We start from the raw sequence: 26024 nt of genomic DNA, 5'->3' as shown, positions 1-26024 counted from the left end.
GAGTCGGGCTCGGTCAACATCGGTTTTGCTGTCTTCCAGCAGCCGTTCACTGATTCTTGCTGTCTCAGCTCGATCCCATTCTCTTTGGTAGCGCCGCCTGTGCGCTTCCGGTGGAGGCAAGCCTGTGCGACGCTCCCACTCTGAGATCAAGCACCTCGTTAGCTCACTGACGCGATTAGCGGCGGAGCCGTTAATGGATGCGATCGTGTCAGCGGATGCTACTTGAGATGCGAGGTGAGCAGGAAGGGCAACGTCTGTTACTCTCCTTACGCCTAGCCCACCGAGGCTGATTGGCAATGTCGCTTGTCGCCATGAAATGTCACGCAATTGGACGTTTGTGATCACTTCCATGCCACGGCGAACTGCTTCGTCAATCCTGTTGAGCAGGGCGGGGTGGCGGTAGGCTGGAGAGCTTCGAAGAAGGTACAACAGGCGAGGAAGGGATACGTAGTTCTTCAGTAGGAAGAACGCCTGATGTGCCTCGTCCAGAGCCTGAAGGCGCTTGATAAGCTTCTCTACCAGGAGCTGGCCTTGTAGAAGCGCACGTCTTGTTTGAGCGTCATGTACAGGCGCACCAAGCAGCTCTAACTCATCCACGGGGACTTCCCGGATGTCGGGAAGAACACTTTGTAGCATGTGCAGGGCGCTGAGCTTGGTATCGTCGGTGAAGCCTCCCAGGAAGGTGACTTCACACTTGCCTGCGTTTATGGCGAGCCCCACTTCGCTCATTTCTGCCTTCACTTGTTTGATACTGGAGATGACGTCAGATGGTGGGCCAGCCAGCGTTCCATCATCCAGGTACCAGGTGTTTATTTCTGTGTCTGGAGCCCTGGTGGCAGAATCCACTGTCAGAGAGAACAGCAGGGAGCTCAACGGATCGCCTTGCTGGACTCCTGTCTGAGAAAGGATTTTACTGTCGCCGATGAAAAGTGGCGCGGCGTTGTTGTAGCCCTGCCATACAAACGGGTATATCTCTGGCGCACGAGTTTTCACAGCTTCCAGCATCGCATCTCTGCGCACGGTGTTGAAGGCATTGGAAATGTCCAGCTTCACGATAACTCTGCTGTTTTCGGACGCTTCGCATTCGTCGATGTATGCTCTGGTGGCGTGTACTGCCGCCTCGCAGCCGTTCCTCGTGGCCACACCAAGCTGTACTGGTCGCAGCTGAGCTCCGATGGCCGCCGAGACGGCCGTGGCGGCGACCTTGCCTGCGATTCGGCGATACACACTGCCGACAGCGATGGGACGCAGGCCGCCGTCCTTCTTTCGAAGAGCAATCAGCGACGCGCCAAAGAAAGCTGGTGTTGCGCATTCCGGAAGACGGCCGCTGAGCGCCAAGTTCGTGAGCGCTGTCAGAGCTGTGAGTAGGCGAGCTCCAGCCTCGGCGGTGTGTTTAGTGAGGAGGGAGCGCAGGTGGGCGGGGCGAATCCCATCCAAACCTGCACTGGAGCTCGGCGGAAAGGAGTTGATCGCCTTCAAAACGTCGGCCTCGGAAGCCACTAACGGCACGTGGATGTCGTCAGGTGGCGGAACGTTTCGCAGGTCAGTGGGCGGTTCTGGGTGCTTTTCTTGCATCCTTTTGATGACTTCTTCTGTTGGAGATGCGAAGGAGTCATCTGAGGTCAGAGCTCGTAGCGCTCCCCGGGTATCGCCGTCCGTCAGTTTTGAGGCCACGCGTCGTGACATCGCTGTCATCTCGCCCACCGGGCGATGTGCATGTGAGCGTTTGGATGGTTTGGAAGGACGGACCTTGTTGGTGTCACTGTTCTGTGATAGGTTTAGGCGCACTTGTGTGGCCAAAGAGGTCTTTTCTGCTGTTCGCGCTTCTCTGTTGATACTGAGCGTAGAGTATCCAAAGCACGTGAGCCTGCGCCACGCTTCCTCAGTGCCCTGTTCGACAGCGTCGTTGATAAGGTGAGCAAGCTCGTCTGCTACCGCGATACGCGCTCCTTTTGGGATGTGAGGTAGAACCCGACTGTTTTGCTTCAAAGTAGCGATTTCTGTAGCAATGTCGCATAATTGTGTGAGCTTCGGTACTGAATTCGGACAGTTGTCTCCGAATCGACAGGTGGCACACCGTCTTCCCAGTTTCACGCAGCGGCAGGTTCTACACGGGTTAGATACACACTTGCAACAGCGAGGTGTGCTTCCACCCATTGTTGCGCGTCCATCCTCTGGCGAGATAAGTGTTTCGTCGCTCATAACGCTAATAGCAGTGCAGGCAGAAAGTCAGATTCATTTTATCGAATGTTTTCATGCATCGAACTCCTCAGTATTGAAGTACTGTTGGGTGATCGAGACATGTTCCGAATAATCTAAGGTGTCTAGCTCAAAACGTCACGTTCTTGAAATTCAAAACAGCATGAGATTTGCTTGCGTGCTTCAAAAATGATATAAAAGAGAACATCATTAACATAGTCATTTAATACGAAATTGTCGTCCAGCGATGCTTTTCTCCCGGCCCATGAAAGAAAATACCTTGCACAGCAGCGCAGTGATCAAGATAGTCGATAAAAGGGGCTTGCAAGATCAGACAACCAGGTTGAAAGTGAGCGCCAAATCTCGTCTTCGACCCGCCACGGATGTCACATGACAAACGAAGTACTCTAACTCAGTATTTAATTAAAAATGAACACAATATTTTCGGCCACATATCTGTTATTAGGTTGGCGTAAGTCTCATGCAAACCACATGAAGCAAACATGAAAGAATTCCAAACAACGAACCACTTACTGGGCAGTGGCCCAGTCCGTGGGTCCGCAACCAACGATCTCGATCAAGGCCGACCCCAAGGACCGAAGTATTGGACTATTCCCGAAGCGTGTGGGTGACCCCTTATGCACGTGCCACGTGCAAAACGAAGAGGTGTCACTTTTGTAATTGTTGCAATATCTTGGTAACTACTTGACCGATTGCGCTGAAAGTTGGCATGTAGGTAGGTACCCACTAGGCACTGCATATCCATGTGCCAGAGTTGGGGTGCTGCTGCACGTGCGCACGTGCAGGGGTCGTTTCCAGATCTCGAGAACGGCTCGACCGATTGCGCTCAAATTTGGTACACAGTTAGGGACCGGTTAGTAGGGTGCCGTGCACAAGTCAGTTGGGAGTTGGGACCCATTTTGCACGTGCGCACGTGCAGGGTGCCGCTTCCAGATCTCGAGAACGGCTGGGCCGATTGTGCCCAAATTTGGCACATCGCTAGAGACCGGTTAGTAGGGTGCCGTGCACAAGTCAGTTGGAGGTACCCCTCGCAATTTCGCACGTGCAAGGCCCACCCTCTCGCTCGCTCCGTTAGTCGCCCCAAAAGGCGTTATACTGGTTTCTATACATTCTTAAAAAATCGAGTTCCCAACCCCATTGTGTTCATCGGCTAGCGAGTTACTTCATTTTGGCCACATTCAAACCCTGATAGCGGCAGTGTGCGATGGTGCGCGCCTGTCGGCCGATTTGCTCACCTGTGAAGTTGCCGCCCATGATGACGATGTCGCCGACGTTGCTGCTGAACTCCGGGTCGAGGCGCGTCGCCAGAGCAACTGTGGTGAGCGGAGCCAGAGCCAAAATGGCCAGCTCGCCTGGGGACAGCGCAGCCGGTCAGCTGGGGGTGCGCCTAGAAGCTGGTAGGGACAATGATGTCGACACTGCTTACGCGCTTTATGCAAACAAGTAACAAAAGGCTACTTTGATAAATTGCATATGCGCACTGGGACATACGCGGTCTTTTGCTTTAGCATATGCCGAAGTATGCCTTTAGCATTAGCGCGGTAAAAGCTTTTTGGATTAAACCGCATAATGTTAAAGGCAATTGGACAAAGGTTTCGGCCCATGGGCAAAACATTTTACTAGCGAACTTTTGAAGCATTTCCTGAGAAAGAGAAACCTGCCAAAGCAAAGAAAAACTTCGTTTAATAATGATGAAACAAAGACATTGATCAAACATCCAAAACTGTATTTCGGTAAGACACTGACGCAAGTGCATGCAGTCGGGCACTAATCTATGAGTCTTTAAATTGGTGGTTTACCAAGTAATGCGCGGTTCGTTCACTTTGCTCGACGAACGACAGTTATGTACATATGTACAAGAACCGCCTACTTTCCTGAAACGTTCACGTTTTGGCAGTTGCTGATGTTAAAAACGAAGGTAGCGCCGGGTGCCACGGTGACCTCCGAGGATGACTTCGTCTTTCTTTGTGGCCGGAAACTCTGACCCATTCATGATGCTAGTGCACAGAGCCCTCTGAACATGCACGTCTGCTACAGCGTAGCGTTTTAGACTCGCCACAGACTTGTGCCCAGTTAGCTGGGCCGTACACATTCCTGTGGCCATCCGGTGTCTAGAGCTCTTTTTACGTACGTTTTGCGTGCCGAGTGATTGCTTCTTTTTCCTCTGATGCCTGCTTTTTCACACGCTTCTTTGAGGAATGAAGCTAGCTTATTTTTCCCCATGGGAGCCTTCTTGTACCCTTGAAAGTTGTGTCTTTCTCTGGGGACTAGCAGTTTTTTACCGCCAAGAAAAATGGACTATCGTCATCCAGCATTTCCTTTGGGCGGTGTGCGGCAAACTTCTTGTAAGCCTCGATGGGACATCTGCTGGAATCTTCTTCGTTTTTGAAGACTTTTGGGTTGAACGCCCGAGCACCGGAAGTACTTCCTCCGTCTCGGGTCTTGGTAAGTCGCTCGTTAACCTTTCAGGCGGTGGGAAGGGCATTTTTTGCCCCCCCCCCCTTAGTTTTTTTCGATATATCTCGAGAACCGCTGCGCCGATCGTCAGCAAACTTTCAGAACCCTCCCGTGAATACCTATTGCACATTGTGCCAAAAAAAAATCCAAAGGCTATGATAGGTTGGACGCTCATGACGTCAGAGTGACGTTATTTCTGCCATTTTCGACCCAAAAAAGGGTTTCGCGAGAAGAGCTGTCAGGCCTACAGCTTTAGAGATACAGAAAAATGTTTCAGACATAAAGGTGTAGAATTTAGGAGGCTACAAAACTACCATGTCGGATTTTTGAATGTTTTGGATTTTGACCCCCAAAAATTAAAAAAAAATATTTTTTTTGAATATAATAGCCGAAAAATAAAAAAAATTGATTTTCGAAAAACCAGAAGATATGTGATAGTCCTTACCGCCTTCTATCTACATACCAAATTTGAGATCGATACCGTAAACCGGGGTGAGTTGATATGGATTTTGAGGTTTTTCTAGATTTCTTTAAAAGTCACATTCATTTTCGGAATTCTTTTTGTGCCAGTTTCATGGCACATGCCTTGGGCAGGCAATCAGCAAAAATGAATAAAAAATGTATATATTAAGCCCCTTTTTTAAAACGCCAAAGTTCATATCAACTCACCCCCTGGGGGGTGGTGAGTTGATATGGTTTTGGATTTTTCAAAATTTCTCGGCTAAAGAAGCTCAGAGGTGAGTTGATAAAATGCCAGTGTTTAAAAAAAGAATGTGAGAACACATCCTAAAAGAAACCATCAGAAAAATGGTAGTAGTTTGGCAGCAGACCTCACATTCATGAAAACGCAATCATGTCCAACACAGCGCTATCAAAATGGCTTGATTTTAGCAGCATCATTTTTTCGTTTTATGATACTTAGTTTTACTTAGAACATTCTGAACTTGGCTAGTCACGTGTCCTCAAGCCAACGGTATCAAAACTGGCAAAATATTTTGGAATTACAAGTGTATTTTCTTGTAATTAAAACATATTGTCAGTTGCGGGTCAAGGTTGATATGCCTCTGACAGAGATAATGGATTGAAATGAAAGAATACATATACTTCTGAGCTTTTGTTGACTGGTAGTCAACAAAATATTAATGAAGTGAAGTGAAGCGAATCTAATTCGGACTGTATTCTATAAGGTGAAATAAGCGACATAAAACAGAATTCGGCATCAAAAGCCAAAATTAACCCTCGCACTTATAGGCGGGCGAACGGACCACCTCGGCTTTTCGCACATAACTCGCGCAAAAAGCGGCCGATCACGACGAAACTTTCAGTACCTCTCGAGTTTATCAATTTTACACATGTTCTAAAGACTTCATGACCCTGACTCAAATGGTTTTTGACTTGTGACCTGATTCTCGAGACCATGCTTGGCCGGAATCGCGATTTGGCGTAGTCGGCTCACATTATCCGCGCATTTCCAGTCTTTTTGTGATTGTAACGTCCAAACATGTAAATGATGTTGGTCCCACGCAGTATTGTGGGTGTCAACTGTGAAGGTCACCTGAAGGTCAGGTCAGGTCATTGACCTGTGGTGACCTCGGTTCACTTTTTGGAGTTTTACATGTTTCTAGGGTATTTTTTTTCGGGCCGATTTCGAATTTAACATGCATTTGATCATTTATGAAGTAGTTTTAGTGCCTTCGTAACATGTTACGACACCGTCAGTGGTAGCTGACACTTGACACTCCCTATGGATAGCCGGCAGGACACCTACTGGTTGACCTGACCTGATCTGACCTGGCCTAAATGTACGAAGACATCTGTGATCAAAACTAACATGATATTCGTGATCAGCAACAGCCAAAAAATAATAAACTCGCTTTACGAACTTCAAATAACCCCCTATTTTCCCGACTTCTGGGTAATTGACCTGGCCTGGAAGGTTAACCAATGACCTAGGACCTTAAAGTTGGTTATCATCGGCTTCCTCGCGTCTCGGGCAACACGCTCATTTTTTCCGCGAAGCTCTAGCTCCACCAGGGGCCAAACGACGATGGGATTCCAACGGACCCCCCCCCCCCCCCCTATACGTTAAACGCTGGCAAAACACGAATACGGGCGAGGGCTAAACACCAGTCAATTTCTTTACATTGTTTGTTCCATTTCATTTTGTCACTCATTCTCGGTTGGCAACTGCCAAGCAGGAAAACTTATCAGTTTCACGAGATCAGAATTCCCGCGCTGTTAGCCATACAGAAATGACAGTTCTGTCATTTTCGAAACTACGAATAATTATAACAGTTTTTTAATCTGTATGTAATATAGGTGTTCTATAGTGTTCCTTTGTAGCTTGTAGGGAGCCATCTTGAGACTTGACAGGGAGTTGTGCTGTGCCTTTTGCATGTTAGGTATGTCCACAGAAGAAAACCTTGGGGTTACTGATGTAAGCTGTCGGACCTTCGTCCCCGTCTTGAGTTGAGATGTTAGTTTCACAACGTTTCGGCCAGTTACTCTCCGGCCGTCGTCACTCGTCAGGTGTTCTTTGAACCCTCAGAAGGACCTGGATGTTGGTGGCGTTGCGCCGTACGCATCAAACAGTTCGAAAGCTCCTGTAGTCAGCGGGAATCGAACTCGGGTTTCCCCGGTGATGGTCCACGGTTGTAACCACTCCACTATCGAGGCGGGTTTGACTACGGCCGGAGAAGTTACTGGGTGAAACGTTGTGAAAGTAACATCTCAACTCAAGACAGGGACGAAAGTCCGACAACTAACATCAGTGATACTAACAAGCCTCGTCTCAAGCATTCAGAAAAAAAAAACTAAAGCTTTTGGGGGGTTGATGGAATGATGTGGGGAAAGAAAAGGAGAAGAGTTGGTCTAATTGACTTTGTCTTACCTGCAGACCCATATTTCATGCTAATTTGCCTGCCTACCAGCCTGGTATCAGCTTTTATCATGCATATCAACTCACCACCTGATGGCATATCAACTCACCACCTGTCACTTTTCTTAAAATTATAAAAGAGCGTTGTTATAGATGAAACCCAAAACTACCTGGGATCAACAGTAAATTGATGGTAGTTTCTTTCCCAGTGCATGTTGTTTCATGAATATCCACCGTCTTTGCTGTAGGGTGGGGACTTTTCCTTAGTTTCAAAATCAGAAGAAAAAAAGGACTTTGAAAAAAGTAATGTGTTAAGAAGGCACTGCACCACATGCATGCCTTTCTCAGCTATATGCATCACTTATTGGTTGCTTCACTTCACAGAAAAATAAAAATGAAAATTGGTTTACAAATGGATGAGCAGCACACATTTTAACATTTTTCGAGCAATTTATATCAACTCACCACCCCATATCAACTCACCCCGGTTTACGGTACCTCTTTTTTTGGCCAAGTTATAGCAAAAAACTGGTCAAAATTGATGACGTCAAATTTTCAAACTCAATTTTTAGCAATTCTAGCCCTCGCCCGTATTGGTGTTTTTTTCCAGCCGCGAACGTATAGGGGGGGGGGGTCCGTTGGACCCCCCCTTGCCGTTTCGCCCCTGATCAAGCTAGAGCTTCGCGAAAAAAATGAGCGTGCTGCCCGTGACGAGAGGAAGCCGATGATACCCAATTTTGGGGTCCTAGGTCATTGGTTGACCTTGCAGGTCAGGTCAATGACCCCAAAGGCGGGAAAATCGGGACCTGTTTGAACGTCGTAAAGTGTGGCTGCTATGGGGTTTTTCGGGGTGCTGATCACGAATATCATGTTAGTTTTGATCACAGATGATGTCTTCATGTATTTAGGCCAGGTCGGGTCAGGTCAGGTCAGGTCAACCAGTAAGGGTATTCGTAGTAGGTGGCAACCGCCTCTGACAGCCTCGTAACATGTTAGGAAGGCGCCAAAACTACTTCGTAAATGTTCATATGGTTGCTAAATTCGAATTCAGCTCCAAAAACTGGCCTAGAAACATGTAAAACTCGAAAAAGTGGACCGAGGTCATCAAAGGTCAATGACCTGACCTGACCTTCAGGTGACCTTGACACCCACCCTAATGCATTGGGGCAACATCATATCACATGTTTGAACGCTTGAAACCACGAAAAGACTGCAAACGCGCGGCTAATGCGAGCCGACATACGCCGAATCGCGATTCCGGCCAAACATGGTCTCGAAAAGTAGGTCACAGGTCAAAGGTCATTTGGGGCAGGGTCATGAAATTTTCAGGGTAGGTGTGAAATTGATGAACGCGAGGGTACTGAAAGTTTCGTCGCGATCGGCCGCTTTTTACGCGAGTTATTCGCGAAAAACCATGGGGGGGTCCGTTCAACCCCCCTATACGGGCGAGGGCTAGACCTCGTAGTGCAAAACAAAGACCATCATTAGACTCCCCGTGACGAGCTGCATCGTATCAATACCCATTTTATGCAAAAATATCAACTTTGAAATTTGACCTTTTTTACCTGACCTTGACCTGACCTCCACCAGAAAGTGACCTAAATCGTACCAGATGGTCTTATAACCAACACCATTGAGTTGGAAATGAAAAACTGGCCATAAAACATGCATCGCACAACCTTAGTAAAGTTGGGTTCATGTGGTGACCCTTGGTGACCTTTGGTGACCTGACCTGTGACCTGACCTGGTATGACCAGTGACCTCTAATAGCAACATATGTACTGGACAACTGACGCCCTGTCGCTGATTTTCGACAAAATGCGTTTTACTCGGTGTTATAGCGCTTTCCCTAGAAGCCACGGTGAACGGTGAAACATTTTATCTTTGACCTGACCTGTGACGTCATCGGTGACCCCGAGGCCAATGAAATTTAGTTTTTACTGCCAAATTTGACAGGGCTATCGAACATTGTTGGAATTTTCCGGATCCGTCCAGTAGTTTCGGAGATACGGGGGGGGGCACAAAATGCCCCCCCCCCCCCACCGCGCGGTAGGTGGCCGGGAGGCCCACCGCCTGCCGGGTTAAACTCTAGGTACTCGGACCCTGTCTCATCAGTTTTCAAAACGACGTCTCCCCACTTGAGCTGACGGCTTTCGTCACGCCCCCTGTGACCAAACAACATGGTCAGATAAAGCTCAGCGACACTAAGGGAGCTGACACTCTTGTAGGCCTTATATGATGGATTGTGCACCGTTTTGACAGAGTTTATGACGAGAGCCGCCCATTGCGAAGTCCTGAAGTCCATGCTACTGAAAGCCCGATTTCAGGTGTTTGACCTGACCTTGACCCGACCTGTGACCTCAAAATTCAACTTTAACCCTCGCATGTGTGCGGCGTTTGCCAGCTTCTAATGTGTAGGGGGGGGGGTCGGTTGGACCCCCCCCTTGCCGTTTGGCCCCTGATCGAGCTAGAGCTTCGCGGAAAAAACGAGCGTGTTGCCCGTGACGAGAGAAAGCCGATGATACCCAATTTTAAGGTCCTAGGTCATTGGTTGACCTTCCAGGTCAGGTCAATGACCCAAAGTCGGGAAAATCGGGACCTGTTAGAAAGTCGTAAAATGTGGCTGCTAAGGGGTTTTTCGGGGTGCTGATCACGAATATCGTGTTAGTTTTGATCACAGTCAGGTCAGGTCAGGTCAACCAGTAGGCGTCGTGACGGGTATTCGTAGTACGTGTCAACCACCTCTGACAGCTTCGTTACATGTTACGAAGGCACCAAAACTACTTCGTAAATGTTCAAATGGTTGCTAAATTCGAATTCAGCTCCAAAAACTAGCCTAGAAACATGTACAGCTCGAAAAAGTGAACCGAGGTCACCCGAGGTCACCAAAGGTCAATGACCTGACCTGACCTTCAGGTGACCTTGACACCCACCCTAATGCATGGAAGCAACATCAAATCACATGTTTGAACGTTTGAAACCACGAAAAGCTTGCAAACGCGCGGCTAATGCGAGCCGATATACGCAGAATCGCGATTCCGGCCAAACATGGTCTCGGAAAAGAGGTCACAGGTCAAAGGTCATTTGGGTCAGGGTCATGAAATTTTTAGGGTAGGTGTAAAATTGATCAATGTGAGGGTACTGAAAATTTCGTCGCGATCGGCCGCTTTTTACGCGAGTTATTCGCGAAAAACCATGGGGGGGTCCATCCGACCCCCCCCTACACATGCGAGGGTTAACCCGGCGGCCGCTGGGCCTCCGCGCCACCCGCCGGCCGCTGGGGGGGGGCATATAGTTGCCCCCCCTTTACTTCCGCGGCGATATCGTCGCAACGCGAAGAGATAGAGAAACGAAACTTTGCACGCATCTTCCTGAATACCTAGCCGAGGTTGTGTCCAAATTTGGTGTCGATCCCATTTGAAATGACGTCACAGTGACGTCATAAGTCAAATTATAGATTTGCGACTCTCAGTTTCCTCACGATACATCAGGTATATGGGACCGAATATAAAGGGCCGATTATCGGTTAGGAACTAGATGGAAGTGTACTTAGATGTTTTAGGATGACAGCAGGTGCTGTCTAGTTCATTTACAGTTGAGTTTCATGCTCAGCGTCATCAGAAACGGTCCATATCGGAAAACGACAGAACTTTATGACGTCACTGTGACGTCATCTTAGATGCCACAACCACCAAACTTTCTTCAGACATTGCCTAGGTATTCATTTGAAGCTATGCCAAGTTTCACGTTCGTAGCTCATCAGGTTTCGGAGATATTCCACAAAACGTAAAGGGGGGGGGGGCAACTTTATGCCCCCCCCCCCCCCCCAGCGGCTCGTGGGTTAAAGTACTCATCTGAAGCGTTTCATAAATGCGTGATTCAAGCTCCCATTCTATTCAAAAAATGACTTACGTGTCCTCCGGAGCACACGTAACTTCACAATGATAAACATATGGGCATACTTACGCCAATCTTAAGTAGATTTGACATGAATGCCAAATTTACGCCTCACTTACGTGCGCCGTTCGACCTGAATACCAAAATGCAAGATTTACGTAAGTTGTCTGGAATTGAACAATTTTTACTTAAGTATGTACTTACGCCAAAATGGTACTTAGGCTGTCAACCTGAATCCAAAAACTACTTACGTATTTGCGGAACTTAAGTAAAACTTAAGTTACGCCGTCGACCTGAATACGGGCCCTGGAAGGTCACCTAATGACCTAGGGCCTTAAAATTGGAGATCATCGGCTTTCTCTCGTCACGGGCAACACCCTCGTTTTTTTTTTCCGCGAAGCTCTAGCTCGATCAGGGGCCGAACGGCAGGGGGGTCCAACCGACCCCCCTCCCCTTACTTATATTAGAAGCTGGAAAACGCCGCACACATGCGAGGGTTAATATTGTCAATATTGACTACCGCAAAAAGTAAAAGCGGCCAGCTTAGCCATTTTCAAAGACATCGGACTAAAAAAATTTGACAGTGGGTCATCGGCATGTGTTCAATCACATGGTCCATTTCCTTTTTTTTCTTCAGCACAAATAAAAGTGTTTATTATTATTATTATTATTTCATTTATTTTCACCAACCACAGAAACGTGGGCATTACGGTGAAAATAGGCACGAGGTAGGTACATACATACAGTTCACCAAGTACATAACACTTAACATGATCCACGTATGAACATACCTATGCATGTTACCTACAGGCTACATGCACGTTACATGAACAGACTCAAACTGCCACCATATCAATATTCTCCTGATACAAAGAAGTATAGTCCTCAAACGTATAGTGCAGTGACTGGCGAGTGACATCAAATGGAACACTGGCAATTGCACATGTTGAAACGATACATTGTATAAGTACGAGCATATGACCGATAATCATGGCTTGTCAATGTCTGCCTTAGTTAGAATGTACTTTATTACTTCATTCTTTGAGGCGTTCCTCACTTGAGGGGGCAAGCTGTTCCAAAGCTTAGAGCCTTGGTAAAGTTTTGAAGACCATCACAGTAGCAAATGCTTCGGAAGATGGATAGTGGGCAACATACTCGTTAGGGTGGCACTTAGCAATAGGGTGAATTTTATGTTATCCGATTTTTAGGCGTGCGGGTAGTTTTCTGGTTCCATTCCCGTAAAAAATAATGTGTGCAAAATAATTTTGAAAAATATTGATATTTAGGGGTCGCGAATTGAGGTCAAAGTTGGCAGTTTTGGGGGAAAAAAATCAACTTTTTGGAAACTACTTTAAACCTATTTGGAATGACATATGTGGTCATTAAGCGTCATATCCGACGTATTTTGACCTTTATTTGTATAACAATTGCTTATCCCATCACTTCCGGTCGATCGTAGCCAGTCCAGGTCACGCCAAGACAGGTCTGATCTGGGCTGTTTTACCCATGTCAGGCCTGTTTTTGGCCTGCGACCGGTGCCTTCTCTCTCACAGTGGAGGTCATATCCTCTTATGAGTGTGAGGAGTGAACGGTCTCTCCTGTTCCAAAGGGAGGACGAGCCCCACAGTTCTATCGGTTCTTGAGACATGCTCCTTTTCTGTCAAAGAGAATGTGAAGAAGTTGGAGCCAGCCTATCGCCGGCGGGGGAAAGCAGAGGCGAGAGTGGGCATTGAGCTGGCTGGTTTATTGTGCTTTCGGGATGTTCTTCCGTGGGCGCTTCTTCCGACTCTACATAGTGCCAGTGCCAGCAACAGACTTACCCGGCCGTTGCGGCGCGCACACGGAGGGAACGTCTTTGACGATGGCGACCATGAGAGAGAAACGTCGACTCCCAAGCGCATGCGGGCGAGCGGACGTCCCCAACAGTGAACTGGCCTCGACCGGGCCAAACTGCCCGACCGTAATGTGTGAAGAACACGTGAGCCTGTTATCAACTGCGGCACGGAACTTCTGATACGACTCCGGCTGAACCGCGAATCCTGAACCGCGAGAGAAGGAGCGTCGACCGATTCTAGGTCCTGGTGATGGGGGGGGGGGATTAGGGTGGCCAAGCTCCTCGCCGTTCCCAAACTCCCCTCCATCCAAGCACAGGAGGCCATGCTCACAGCGCTGGGAGGCTAGGAACTGGAGAAGCGGAACTGCGGCCTTTTGCTTCGACGCCACGACGGCGAACAGCATGCTGGTGAACGGTACTTTAGCCCTTATCATTTAGGGCCTTGCCCTTATCGAGCAGAAGCTGGATCGGCCCGTCCTCCAGCTCGCCTGCCGGCACCACGTGTAAGAGCTGGTCCTAGAGAAGGCCTTCTCCACCTGCCGTAGAATCTCGAGCGGCCTCCATCCGGCTGTTTAAGAGGTTCAAAGGCGGATGGGAGTTCATGCTTCATTGACAGGATCACACCGGTGGCGTTCGCCGTCGACGACGTTCCGGAGTGGGACAAGCTGCTGGTAAGCTTCCATCGCTTCCATCGCTGGACTATGCCTAGCTCCGGGAAGACTACCGAAAACTTCTGGAGCTCTGCGTAACTGCTCTCGGTGGAGTTCCAAACACGGCATCCGTTTCTCCGCCTCAGAGTACTCCACTGAGTTACGTGGATGGCAAAGACCATCCGTACCGTGGATGCCTTCCTCTTCAGGGAGCGGCTCCGGCTGACGGCGGCCGAGGCCCAGGTCATCAGACGCTGTGCGCTGTTCGTTGCCTGCAAGTTCGCCGCCGCCGCCGCCGCCTGGTCTGGGACTCTACTGCCACTGCGCCGGCTCTGGACCTGACCTTCGTGAACTCGTTCTGCACCTACCCCGACAAGGAGCTGTCGAAGGCGACAGTCTCGGTCTTCGGCCGTCACCTGTAGTAATTGAGTGATCGGCTGGTGACTCTGGAGCTTTTAGAGAACGGGGTCAATTGTAACATTTTTTGCATTTTATCACTTGGTGCAAACACATTTGCAGTTATAAAGTTCTTTCTTTTATTATCAAAAACTACGATGTTTTGTCTTTAAAATGCAGCTAAAACATTTCCGAAATAACTTCTTTTTCGGGTCAAAATTGTTGTCTGAAAAAGTCAATTCAGCTGTTACAATTCACCCCAGATACGGGGTCAAAAGTAACACCACCCGGGGACAATTGTAACATGTTAACTTACAGGCTACAGCAACACATTTTTTTCCAAAAATTTGACTTAACGAAAGTATTGGACACTTGTTCATCTTCCCAGGCTTGGTAGGTACGTTTCTTCTCAGGAATAAAGGCTTAAAACCTCGCACTTATGCAGGGGTTGGATAGACCTCCTCTCCCTCGGTTTTTTCGCAAATAAATCGCGTAAAAAGCTGCCGATATTGCGATTAAACTTACAGTTCTCTTAATTCTAGCAATGTTTCGTCTTCCTTGAAAATTTGACGACTTTGACATAATGGGCACTGACCTATAGCCTGTTACATTTGACCCCTGCAAAAATGTTACAATTGTCCCCGTCGCGCCTTGACAATTTTAGCCGAAACTGGCGCAAAAAAGATGTTGCATGTACAGCATTTAATGCTTTCAATTTATGGGCAACAAGCCTGCTAACGCTTACACAAAGTCTGAAGTCGATATCTTTTCAATGGCGGGAGTGAGCTAATCATATATAACGGTATAAAAATTTACAAAATGCTCTCAAAAACACATTACTGTGCACAGCCATCGACATACCCGGCACTTTCGCCTCAAACTCTGTTGGGAAAGGCAGTATAGAATTACGCATGTTTGGTCTTAACATCAGCTCATTCTATTGGTAAGTTTATGAATTATCAACACTGTTACAATTGCCCCGTGTTACATTTAACCCCGCTCTCCCCTACTAAAGAGGAGGAACTGGAGTAGTGGAGTACATATACCAGCGTTCTGGCGTGGCCGAAGCTGCATGGAATATCAATAAACAATATGAAAATGACTAAGAAATGCCTTATTATCATCCGATTATAGCGTAATAGGAAATTCAGAAGCGATTTTAATGATATTGAAATATGCTACCAAAATCTCAATTTTTACCTTGATTCGCGACCTCTAAACATCAATATTTTCCCATAAAAATTTGCCTTCCTTATTTTTTACGGGAATGGAACCGGAAAACCACCCGCACGCATTAAAAATCAAAAATTGATTTTTAAGTGCCACCCTAATACTCGTATCCTGAATTTGCCGTGCTGCATGAGAAGTAGTGTTGATGAGAAAAGGGGTTTTGGTTCAGATTATTGTGGGTGTAGAATACATTGTCTGCACCCACTGCACCCATGGTTCCTACGCTTAAGTTGATGGAAACCGAGTCTCTTCCCGTTGGCCAAGAAGAGAAGTTGGGAGATGTGGAGGAGGCTGGTACTCGGTGCCACAACACCAATGTGACCACCAAGCGCAACTTTGGTGCCGTTCGACAGAAAACTGTCAGTTCTGCCATCAACTTCCTTACGGAGAGACTGCATGTGGAGTAGGAGAACGTGGTGAGTGCAATGTCACAGATGCTGAAAGCAATTTCAGTGGCCGAGTTTTGGGCTGCCGGTCGAGATCTGACCGTTCGGGCCGGAGAGTGCGGCACAACTTGTCAACGACGTTTGCGATGACTGGCACAAAATGACTGAGGCCAGAAGACAGCACACTGACTCGCAAAACAAGCTAGTGGCGATCTGTCATCCCGAGACCGCCCGTGTATTATTCGCCAATCAGCATAACACTACCAGCGACGTCACTGGTGGACCGCCAATTGGCGCCGGCCGGCCGGCCGGGCCGTGGGTAGTAGAACGCAGGGGTGCGAAGTGCGGAGTAGAGGCGGAATCGGAGTCTGAATCAATTTTCGAAACCGGAGTCGGAGTCCGTGTCGGCGAAAATCCGTCGACTCCACCGTCCACGCACCTGCCCTGCCAGGTCTGCGGGAGTCGGTCGGGGTCGACAGTTCTGTACGGAGTCGGGGTCAGCTCAACGGAAGATTAACTCCGCAGCAGGCATTCTCAGAAGGCATTCTCAGTTTATAAGTAAGCCGTATAATTAGCTCACCGCAAAGTGTACAGGCATGTTGATCGCACTTATACACGCTAGACCTGTTGTGCCACACTGTACTTTGCGACAGATAGTTGAATCCCTGGTGTTGTCCACGATCCGATATTGTATATCGATTTACGGCACGTGTAACAAGAAGCAGATGCACCGTGTCAAAAACCTTGTCAATTTTCATACACGTGTGACGTGTGATCACCGGCAAGAAGAAGTTCGACGGGATATCGTCTGAAGCGGAACGACTGGGTGTTTTGCTTGCTCGTAGTCTTTTCGAGTACCACCAGCTGTCGCTCACTAAGTCGGTACTGCGTTTTGGCGAGCCGGAGATTCTGCGTCAGATGTTTGAACATGGCAATCATGACCGAGGAACGAGACGGGTATAGGGCAGCTACGCCTGCCGAGAGTGAAGAGTGGAACAGGGAAGTGCAGGACCGCCTATTTAGGCGCCAAAAGTTTAACGATCTGCCCGCAGCAATGCAGGATACCATGACCATGTCTCGTTTCAAGGAAGACCTTGCCCGTCAGCTCGAGGCAAATCGTGCGCATAACCATCACTGAGTTGTATGCTTCGCGAATATAGTATGTGTATCTCACAGGGGAGCACTGCCGCTTCAACCCTATTGGCCGTAGTGTCTAACGGTGGCGGCCATATTGCGCAGACCAGGAACCGGCTGCCGCCTGTGTTGAGGAATAGGGAATTCGGGACCTCGATTTACGTTTGCGGCCGCCGCGTCCGTTACGTTCAAGTTACGTAGATACGGAACCCGGCATCTTAAGCAGAATTGAGTGGGGAACACGATCGTATCTTCAGAATTCCTCAAATTCACTCGCCGGACCTACATTTGCCCCGGCCGAGGGGGTTGATTGAACCCACCTCGCTAATGCGCCGCTAATTAAACTAGAATTAAGCGGTAAAGTGGTCGTTTGCGTCGCTCACCGAGAGGCCCCTGATCCGATGGGGGCACGTGCCCTAGAGTTCTGCACGGCTGCAATTTTCCACAGCCTAGCCGCCCCGCAGCCGTGGCTCCACAGCCACAGCCGCCCACAGCCGTGGCAAACTGTGGGCAGCCAGCCGTCAGCCGGCCGTGGATACTTTCAATGAAATGCTACCAAATAGTATATAATAAGTTGTTTTTAGTTGAAACATATAGCCAAAAGCACATTGCAATGGGCTATAGATTCTCAAGCTCATGAAGCATCATAGGTTAAGTGGTTGTGTATCTGGCTTTAGGCCGAAGGCCTGAAGCCTGATGCGCAACGCATGCCTACACAAGCCCTTGCAAGGAGTTAAGAAAGATGGGTAGGTAGGTACCTACATCAACAGAAAACATAAACAACGAACCAGAATAGAAGCACTAGCAGTGTAGACATCTAATGCCAAATCCTGAAGCATGGTTGTGGGACAGAACAACAGACCCTGATGCTTTTCATTATCAATGTTAGGTATGGAAAATGAAACTGAAGTTGATGGACTGTCAAACAGTGATTGTCTAGTCAAAACTCTTGCTTCTTTCTTACCTTGCATATTTTCTGGGGTGTGATATGCCAGACTTGAAGCAGCCTTCTGGGCAAGTCTCAAACTAATTTGATATGCAAGGCATCAAAACACTAGTGAGCATCCAAGAAAGAAAAACATTCTTCTATTTTGATTTTTCCAAATAATGATCTTCGCTCAAATCCCCAAGGACGTGCGAGCCACAATTACCTCTTTTAATCAAAAATTTTACTTGAGTTTTTAATGGCGTCAATAGCAAAGAAATGGCAACAAATTGTTTTTGTGTCACTATAAACAGCCATAAAAAATATAATTAATAAATAATAATGCTATACAGTTTAAAACTTGCTCTCAAATAAAGATTAAGTATCAAATTTTTACATTTTTAGAAGAAGACGTCATTTTATTAGTAAAGTCAACAGCTCGCGTAAGAAATATTGTGTTCAGGGTTTTCACCGTCATGTGAATTACGTGTTCAGGGTTTTCACCATCATGTGAATTAACCGTAAGTAAGGTTCATGTTCACTTATAATCTAATTCCATTGGCTTCGTTGATCAGCATTTTCTGTTAGCGGTCACTCACACACCAGTTAGAACATAAAGCGCCAGTTTTATATTATGTAATTATGTAACGTGATGTAACGGAAGTTGGACTTGCCGAAAATCCAGAAATACATCTAAGAGTTATTTTAGATAATATTTTATGAAGCATTTACCTGCCTTTACCTAGGCGTGATTTCTTTTTCTATTACCTGAAAGAATTTTTGAATGCTGTCTTCAATAGCTGTAAGGTGCTCTCCTAATGACCAGGTGAGATTGATTTGAGAGGGATGTGACAATGCAACATGCTGCATTTTCTGAAACTGTCAAGCTCTTGATGATGAAGGAACAATTGGTACCTATAATTAGTATTCTGTACCAGAGTGCAAACTCCCCTACAACAAATGGTAAAACCATTACAGGTTTTCAAAGGCTTCACCACTTTCAATGTTGCTGGGCATCCTTTGCATGATTTTTACAGGCTAGACTGCTTATCAGAATGTGAGATTAAGGATTTAAAATTTTATATTGGAGTACTTAAGATTGAGCTTGAAATCTCACAGCCGTGGCCACAGCCGTAGCCGTGTTCTTGGAGATATTTGCAGCCGCCCCGGCCCACAGCCGTGGGGCTGCAGCCAGCCGCGGCTGCAGCCGGCCGGTGCAGACCTCTAACGTGCCCCCCTCCCCATCCCTGCGGGTGCAGATAGAAAATGCAATCGGCGGTGCGGTACACAACAATCGCAATCATTCCTTATCCCGTCGCGAAGTCGCCCATCCGACCCATATTCCATGACTGTCAACCCTAGGACTCGGGTAGGCAATGCACCAGCAAAGGAATCACCTATAGGTGGATAAAAAAGTTACTTAGGGTCATAAGTTGTCGTTACGTTCAGTAATAACAACGATACAGCGCCAACTGTACCCGACGTACGGCTTGGAGACCGGGCGCCGCGCGGTCTCCATCAGTGACGTCACGCTAATGCTCAGCGACCGGCCCATTGGAAATTGCGGGATGATTCTACCTCTCTTATACGGCCTTGGTGGCGATGACGAAATGCTCATCCGGTGTCTGCAAGAAGCTGCTGTCATCTATGCTCTGTGTCGCTCCTCACAGTATGGGTACCGAACTGGCAGTGTCCCACTTACAACACAATCCGCAGCAGCCATCGCCTATGCAAGGCATGCATCTGGTCTGGCCACGGTAAACAATCGACTCATGATTAGTGTCAGCGGCGGGCGCAGGCCCAGCCAGTTATGACGCTCCTAACGGTAAGACAGCGACGGAACAAGCACCCCGATCTGTAAGCAGTGTGAGTTTGTCAAAAAGGTTTTAGGCCTGCTGGGTCGCTGTAGAAGAGATATTACCCAGTCATACGACGCCTAGTCGGCGTTCTCAAACAGTCACCCCCGAAGACCAGTGGCATGGTTTGAGTGTAATGGTCAGCTACGCGATTCGGTGACCTAGCCTGATGTGTTGCTGCTAATAAAAGTTGAAATGATATGCGAGATTGATCTACAAATTGCAGGTAAACGAATTATTCACAACACGTAAAAACCATGGAAGAGTAGCCAACTTAACGAACAGTTCAAAATTCGAATACTAAGGCTTACTGATCATGGTGTGTCAAAAGTGGAAATAGCCGGTGCGCCGTCTGGCAACCCGGCAGCCCGCCGCCATAGGGAAATTCATGCTTTTTGTCGCTTTCTCGCTCCTTATGAGTCACTTGATCTAATTAGAGCTTAACTAGGAACGAGGCGGATCACTTGGACGTATTCAGGAGCAGAATACGTTGTTTTGGAGCCAATACCTGGGAAACTATCCGCCCATTGCGAGTTTTTAAGAGTCTACATGCCCATATTAACGTTGAGCGCGGCCGTTTTTGGTCGGTTTTCCGCGACCTTTTGGTTAAATCGCCTTATTTATTCAACCAGGGTGGACTAATCCGCTTAACCCTCGCCGGCACAGGCCATTTTGCGTCCTTCGAAGGCACAGGGGGGGGGGGGGGTACGCCCCCCCTCGCGTTTGGCCCCTGATCAAGTTAGAGCTTCGCGGAAAAACGAGCGTGTTGCCCGTCACGAGAGGAAGCCGATGATACACAATTGAAAGTCCTAGGTCATCGGGTGACCTTCCAGGTCAGGTCAATGACCCGAAAATCGGGGAAATCGGGACCTGTTAGAAAGTCGTAAAGTGTGGCTGCTATGTGGTTTTCCGGGGTGCTGATCACGAATATCGTTAGTTTTGATCATAGATGATGTCTTTTAGACCAAGCATTTAGACCAGGTCGGGTCAGGTCAGGTCAGGTCAACCGGTAGGGGTTGTGACGGGTATTCGTTATACGTGTCAACCGCCTCTGACAGCTTCGTAACATGTTACGAATGCACCAAAACTACTTCGTAAATGTTCAAATGGTTGCTAAACTCGAATTCAGCTCCAAAAACTAGCCTAGAAACATGTAAAACTCGAAAAAGTGAACCGAGGTCACCCGAGGTCACCAAAGGTCAATGACCTGACCTGACCTTCAGGTGACCTTGACACCCACCCTAATGTATGGGAGCAACATCAAATCACATGTTTGAACGTTTGATACCACGAAAAGCTTGCAAACGCGCGGCTAATGCGAGCCGACATCAGGGCTGGTAAAAATGGTTTTGGTGGCTCTGACCAAATTTTTGGCCATGAAAAGTGGCTCCTAACACTCGTAACAGAAAAGGCTTGAAAGTGCGGTGAACAACGTCCTTTTTCAGGAACACCTTAAAATCCATCAGTAACTATTTTAGTTTTACTTATACACTAATGTATCCTGATTTTGGGACATCGGCTGGTGTCAAACACAGCAAAAGAATGTAGGTATATAATTTCTTCTACTTTTGTTTAAGCTGGTTGGTGACAGAAATGTAAAACACAAATGCATGTAAGGCAATGAATGTTGTTGACAAAAAAATATAATACTGACTCACCAACAGAGGAAATTTCATCATCTCGCCCACTAGCATAGATCTCCCGCAGGCTGGTCATTGTCTGAGTCATCTGAGATACACATGATTGAATTGATGATGTCCTAAGCTGAGAACTGAAACACAAAGGCATTATAAGTGAAAGTCTAATATCAATTTCAGTTACAAAATGCCTGAAATATAAATCAGGATTGCTTATATAGGCATATTTTGAGTATAACTACCAAAAAGAAAAACATGCAGAAGAGGAACATATCTTGATATTCAAAATTTAATTTAATTTAGTAACAAATATGCTAACCATACTGGGTTGGTTTGCAAATAAATCAGTATCGTTAGCCACTTGAGTTAGGTATCCGTATGCATCTTCAAAATAAAAACAAGCGCCATATTTATGTCTAGCTCCACAGCTTGATCAGCTTAAAATATTGAGGTAGGTGGTCTATGATATTGCTATGAGATTGAGATGTACTATACAGAAGAGGAGCAACTTGAAATCCAACCGAAAAACAACCAACATACCATGAAACGTACAGTTTGCCCGTGCCGCAACCCTGCACGAGACTTCTTGACATTGATAAAAATGAAAAGGCCACTTGAATATCATTATTTGTGTTCTAAACTAGTCGGTAATACAGTAAACCGCCAATGGTAGAAGGCTCTGTGGCTCCCCGTTCGCTCAACACTACTACACCTTTACACCACTACACCTACACCTACACCTTACTACACCTTTTTAGGCGCAATTTCAAAAAGTTGAAGGCCAAATTCAAAAAGTTGAAGTTCAATTTCAAAAAGCCTAACACCAATTTCAAAAACTTTAAGTCCAATTTCAAATAAGTTAAGTCCATTTTCAAATAAATGAAGTCCAATTTCAAAAAGATAAAATACTATTTCAAATGATACGAGTACCTATGCTATGAACTATTACATTTAGTAACATTTAGTTTTTAGACCGTCATTTCCATGTAAACGACGGAAATGCAGCTTGCAAGTGAACTTTTTAAATGATTCACAATAGCCAGGAGTATGTTGAGGTAAACGGCTTCATACAAAAGAACGAGCAATATTAGAACGAATGCTATTGTTGATCGTAGTTTTACTCGTTTTTACTCTGGTTGGCTCAAATATTCAAATGGTTGCTAACTTCGAATTCAGCTAAAAAAAAAACTAGCCTAGAAGCATGTAAAACTCAAAAAAGTGAGCCGAGGTCACCAAAGGTGATGACCTGGCCTGACCTTCAAGTGACCTTGACATCTACCCTAATGCTTGGGAGCAGCATCAAATCACATGTTTGAACGCTTGAAACCACGGAAAGCTTGCAAACGCGCGGCTAATGCGAGCCGACATACGCCGAATCGCGATTCCGGCCAAACATGGTCTCGGAAAGTAGGTCACAGGTCAAAGGTCATTTGGGTCAGGGTCATGAAATTTACAGGGTAGGTGTAAAATTGATCAATGCGAGGGTATTGAAAGTTTCGTCGCAATCGGCCGCTTTCCACGTGAGTTATTCGCGAAAAACCTTAGAGGGGTGCATCAACCTCCCCCCCTCCCTGTGCCGGCGAGGGTTAACGACAAAATAATTATGATACCAATCGTTATCCTACATCTTTCATCGAGTGAATCTAACATCTCATTATGTTTGCTATGGCATAAAAAGATTATATTATCTCTTATTGCATCACTCAACAACTCGTTTGAAATTGTATTTTATCTTTTTGAAATTGGACTTCACTTATTTGAAAATGGATTTAAGTTTTTTGAAATTGGACTTAAGCTCTTTGAAATTGGTGTTCAGCTTTTTGAAATCGAACTTCAACTTTTTGAATATGGTCTTTCACTTTTTGAAATTGCGCCTAAAAAGGTGTAGTCCTCATCAACTGATAAAAGTTACGGAGCCCTATTCTCCGTAGTGTTAAAGCTGGAAATCGACTGATGGCTCTTCGGTGATGAATGCTGACGCTGTTCGCGGTAAGCATTTACAACTATTCTGAATAGGCTACCAGCTTTGTACTTTGTAGACAAACATTGCGCAAAAGACCTCATTGGGAAATTGAATGCTGTTACTAATTTAATATTAGTGCTCAGGCATCTTGTATTTTGAGGTTTGTCGTAGAAATAAAACGAAAATATGAAACAAAACTTAGCAGTTATCCTGCACATGCATACTTGCGTTGAAACGTTTATTTCTGGCTCCCTAAGTCGCTTGTACAGCTATTGTTCTGGCTCCGATATTATCAGCGAATCGGCGCTTTTTACCAGCCCTGGCCGACATCGCCGAATCGCGATTCCGGCCAAACATGGTCTCGGAAAAGAGGTCACAGGTCAAAGGTCATTTGGGTCAGGGTCACGAAATTTTCAGGGTAGGTGTAAAATTGATCAATGCGAGAGTACTGAATGTTTCGTCGCGATCGGCCGCTTTTTACGCGAGTTATTCGCGAAAAACCTTAGGGGGGTTGCATCAACTCCCCCCCCCCCCCTGTGCCGGCGAGGGTTAACTAGGAATAAGGCGTTGAAGAGAATTTTTCAAGGAATAGAGCTGTGCAAAAATATTTCTTGTATTGTTACAACTGTATCCGCCCTCGAAGGATAAATATTGTTGATGCATCAGAAACACATCCCGTGGAATGCGTTTGGACTTGGCTGGATCTAATATTAGCGAGTATCTGCTAATGCAGTTTCGTGGCTAGCACAGTATGCACACAAACATACATGCCCTTGGATTATTCCTCACTTGAATGAAACTTTTGCTATAATAACTATTCCAAGCAGTTGACAGGTTTTAGTGCAATGCAAAGTCGGAACCGTCCCGCGCGGGCAGTCTCCCAGGCGGCGCGTAACGGCCGCCGCCGGCCGCCGCGCCGCCGCTCTGGCAGGGTGTTTGACTTTATACCCCTGTTTTTAGAAAAGTTGTGGACCGATTTACTCGATTCCTGCATGGCAAGATCCGCTATTCAATTCTTAGCAGGTACCGAAAATTTGACGTCAATTACACGATCCACCGCCCATATTGCGGTGCTGCCATCTATTGACAAGACTGGAGAACTAAGGCCGTTTGGCTATCCACTTCTGACACACCATGTTATCTTTTTTCACCCCATCAGTCTAAGATATACTTCTGCGAGAACGTTACATTTGACTAGGTTAACCCGCGCCCGGCTGGGGGTCCTGGATTTCCACGCCCTGCTGGGGGGGGGGGTGTTTGAACACCCCCCCTTGTAACTCGGCTCCTGGGCCACGTAGCGATACGCGGAAGGCGGCGTTCGAAAGAGCGTCAAAAATAATGACGAAATCACTTCGGTCAATTTTTTGGTCAGGTCAAAGGTCAGGTCACCAGAGGTCATTGAAGGCAAAATTTCGCCGATTTCCAGGTCGAATGTCAAAAATTTCTAAGAAGCCAACGCATAACTCGGGAACCAATAGAGCTACAGCGCCGCGGAAAAGCGCATTCGATAGCCCTATTAACGCCCTTTCTGAGTAATTCTCTCAGATTTGACCTAACGTCAACGGTTTTGCCTGCAGGGGGCAAAAACTGCAAAAATAGCCGATTTTTTCGGAAACAGTTTTTCTGCAATAACTTTTGACCCAAGCCCTGTACGAGCTTATTTTTACCGGCATCGTGTTCCTCTCGTCAAGACGCATCGAATGAACTATAACTTGACCTTGAAAGGTCAACTTGAAAATTTGACCTCAGGTCAAGGTCATGACCTGACCGGAAAGGGTCATGTTGCATATCAGTCGATCCGTATCGTCGAGCTGAACACATCTAAGGCGTTTTCATCGCTCTAGCATGCCTCTATCAAAAGTTATTTGCGAAAAACTGATAGATACCATTCGTGACCTAAGATGACCTCAGGGCATAAACAAGGGTCACGGACACCATTTTCATGTTCAGTGTGTCTAAACCACTTGTAATTCGGTGTTTGGGAGTGTTTATAATGTCTTTCGTCCAAAAGAGGCGCATTTCAATTTTCTCCCATTGACTTATAATGGGGAGGTCGCAAAATTGACCTGACCTTAGGTCATCGATATCAAAATTCTGAGATATACATTTTGTACATGCTATTGCTCTTAGCGATCGCTGAAAGTTTCAAAGCGATCGGTCACTCGGTGTAGCTATGACAGACATTGAAACTTTTTATGAGGTGAGGTCACTTCAAGTGACCTGGTGACCTGACCTTGAATGACCTTGGTCTGAAATTTTCACAACATGTGTAGAATTGATGTATGATAAGGTGTACCAAAAACGGCGGCGCTCCGCGCCGCCGTTTTTGAGATATTCGCGAAAAACCACAAGGGGGGGTGTTCAAACACCCCCCCCCCAGCAGGGCGCGGGTTAAATATGCATTTTGCAAACATTCACATCGTTTTCACTTTTGCTGCCCTTTACGCACTACACATTTATTCGTTGTAAATTCGACACATTTTGATCATTTGCGCCAGTCGTCAAAATCCCTTAGCCGAGGCCCCGCTGCCAGGGCGAGGGTTAAACTGTGAAATCGGCCC

The 26024-nt window shown here is 46.8% G+C and overlaps 1 protein-coding gene across 3 annotated transcripts in view; it reads right to left on the bottom strand.

The window, feature by feature from the left end:
* The window catches only part of LOC122379977 (probable uridine nucleosidase 2), a 132506-nt gene that overhangs the window by 71598 nt on the left and 34884 nt on the right, over positions 1–26024 (bottom strand). For all 3 annotated transcript variants that reach the window (XM_043362683.1, XM_043362684.1, XM_043362685.1), the window contains one exon: positions 3456–3572. In XM_043362683.1, the coding sequence (XP_043218618.1) occupies positions 3456–3572 (117 nt within the window). The remainder of the gene's footprint in view (positions 1–3455; positions 3573–26024) is intronic.

The sequence above is a fragment of the Amphibalanus amphitrite genome, unplaced genomic scaffold (genome assembly GCF_019059575.1).
Source record: "Amphibalanus amphitrite isolate SeventyFive unplaced genomic scaffold, NRLGWU_Aamphi_draft 000088F_arrow, whole genome shotgun sequence".
NCBI classification, from domain to species: Eukaryota; Metazoa; Arthropoda; class Thecostraca; order Balanomorpha; family Balanidae; genus Amphibalanus; species Amphibalanus amphitrite.
The sequence above is the reverse complement of the archived record's forward strand: the minus strand, read 5'-3'. Positions and strand labels throughout refer to the sequence as shown.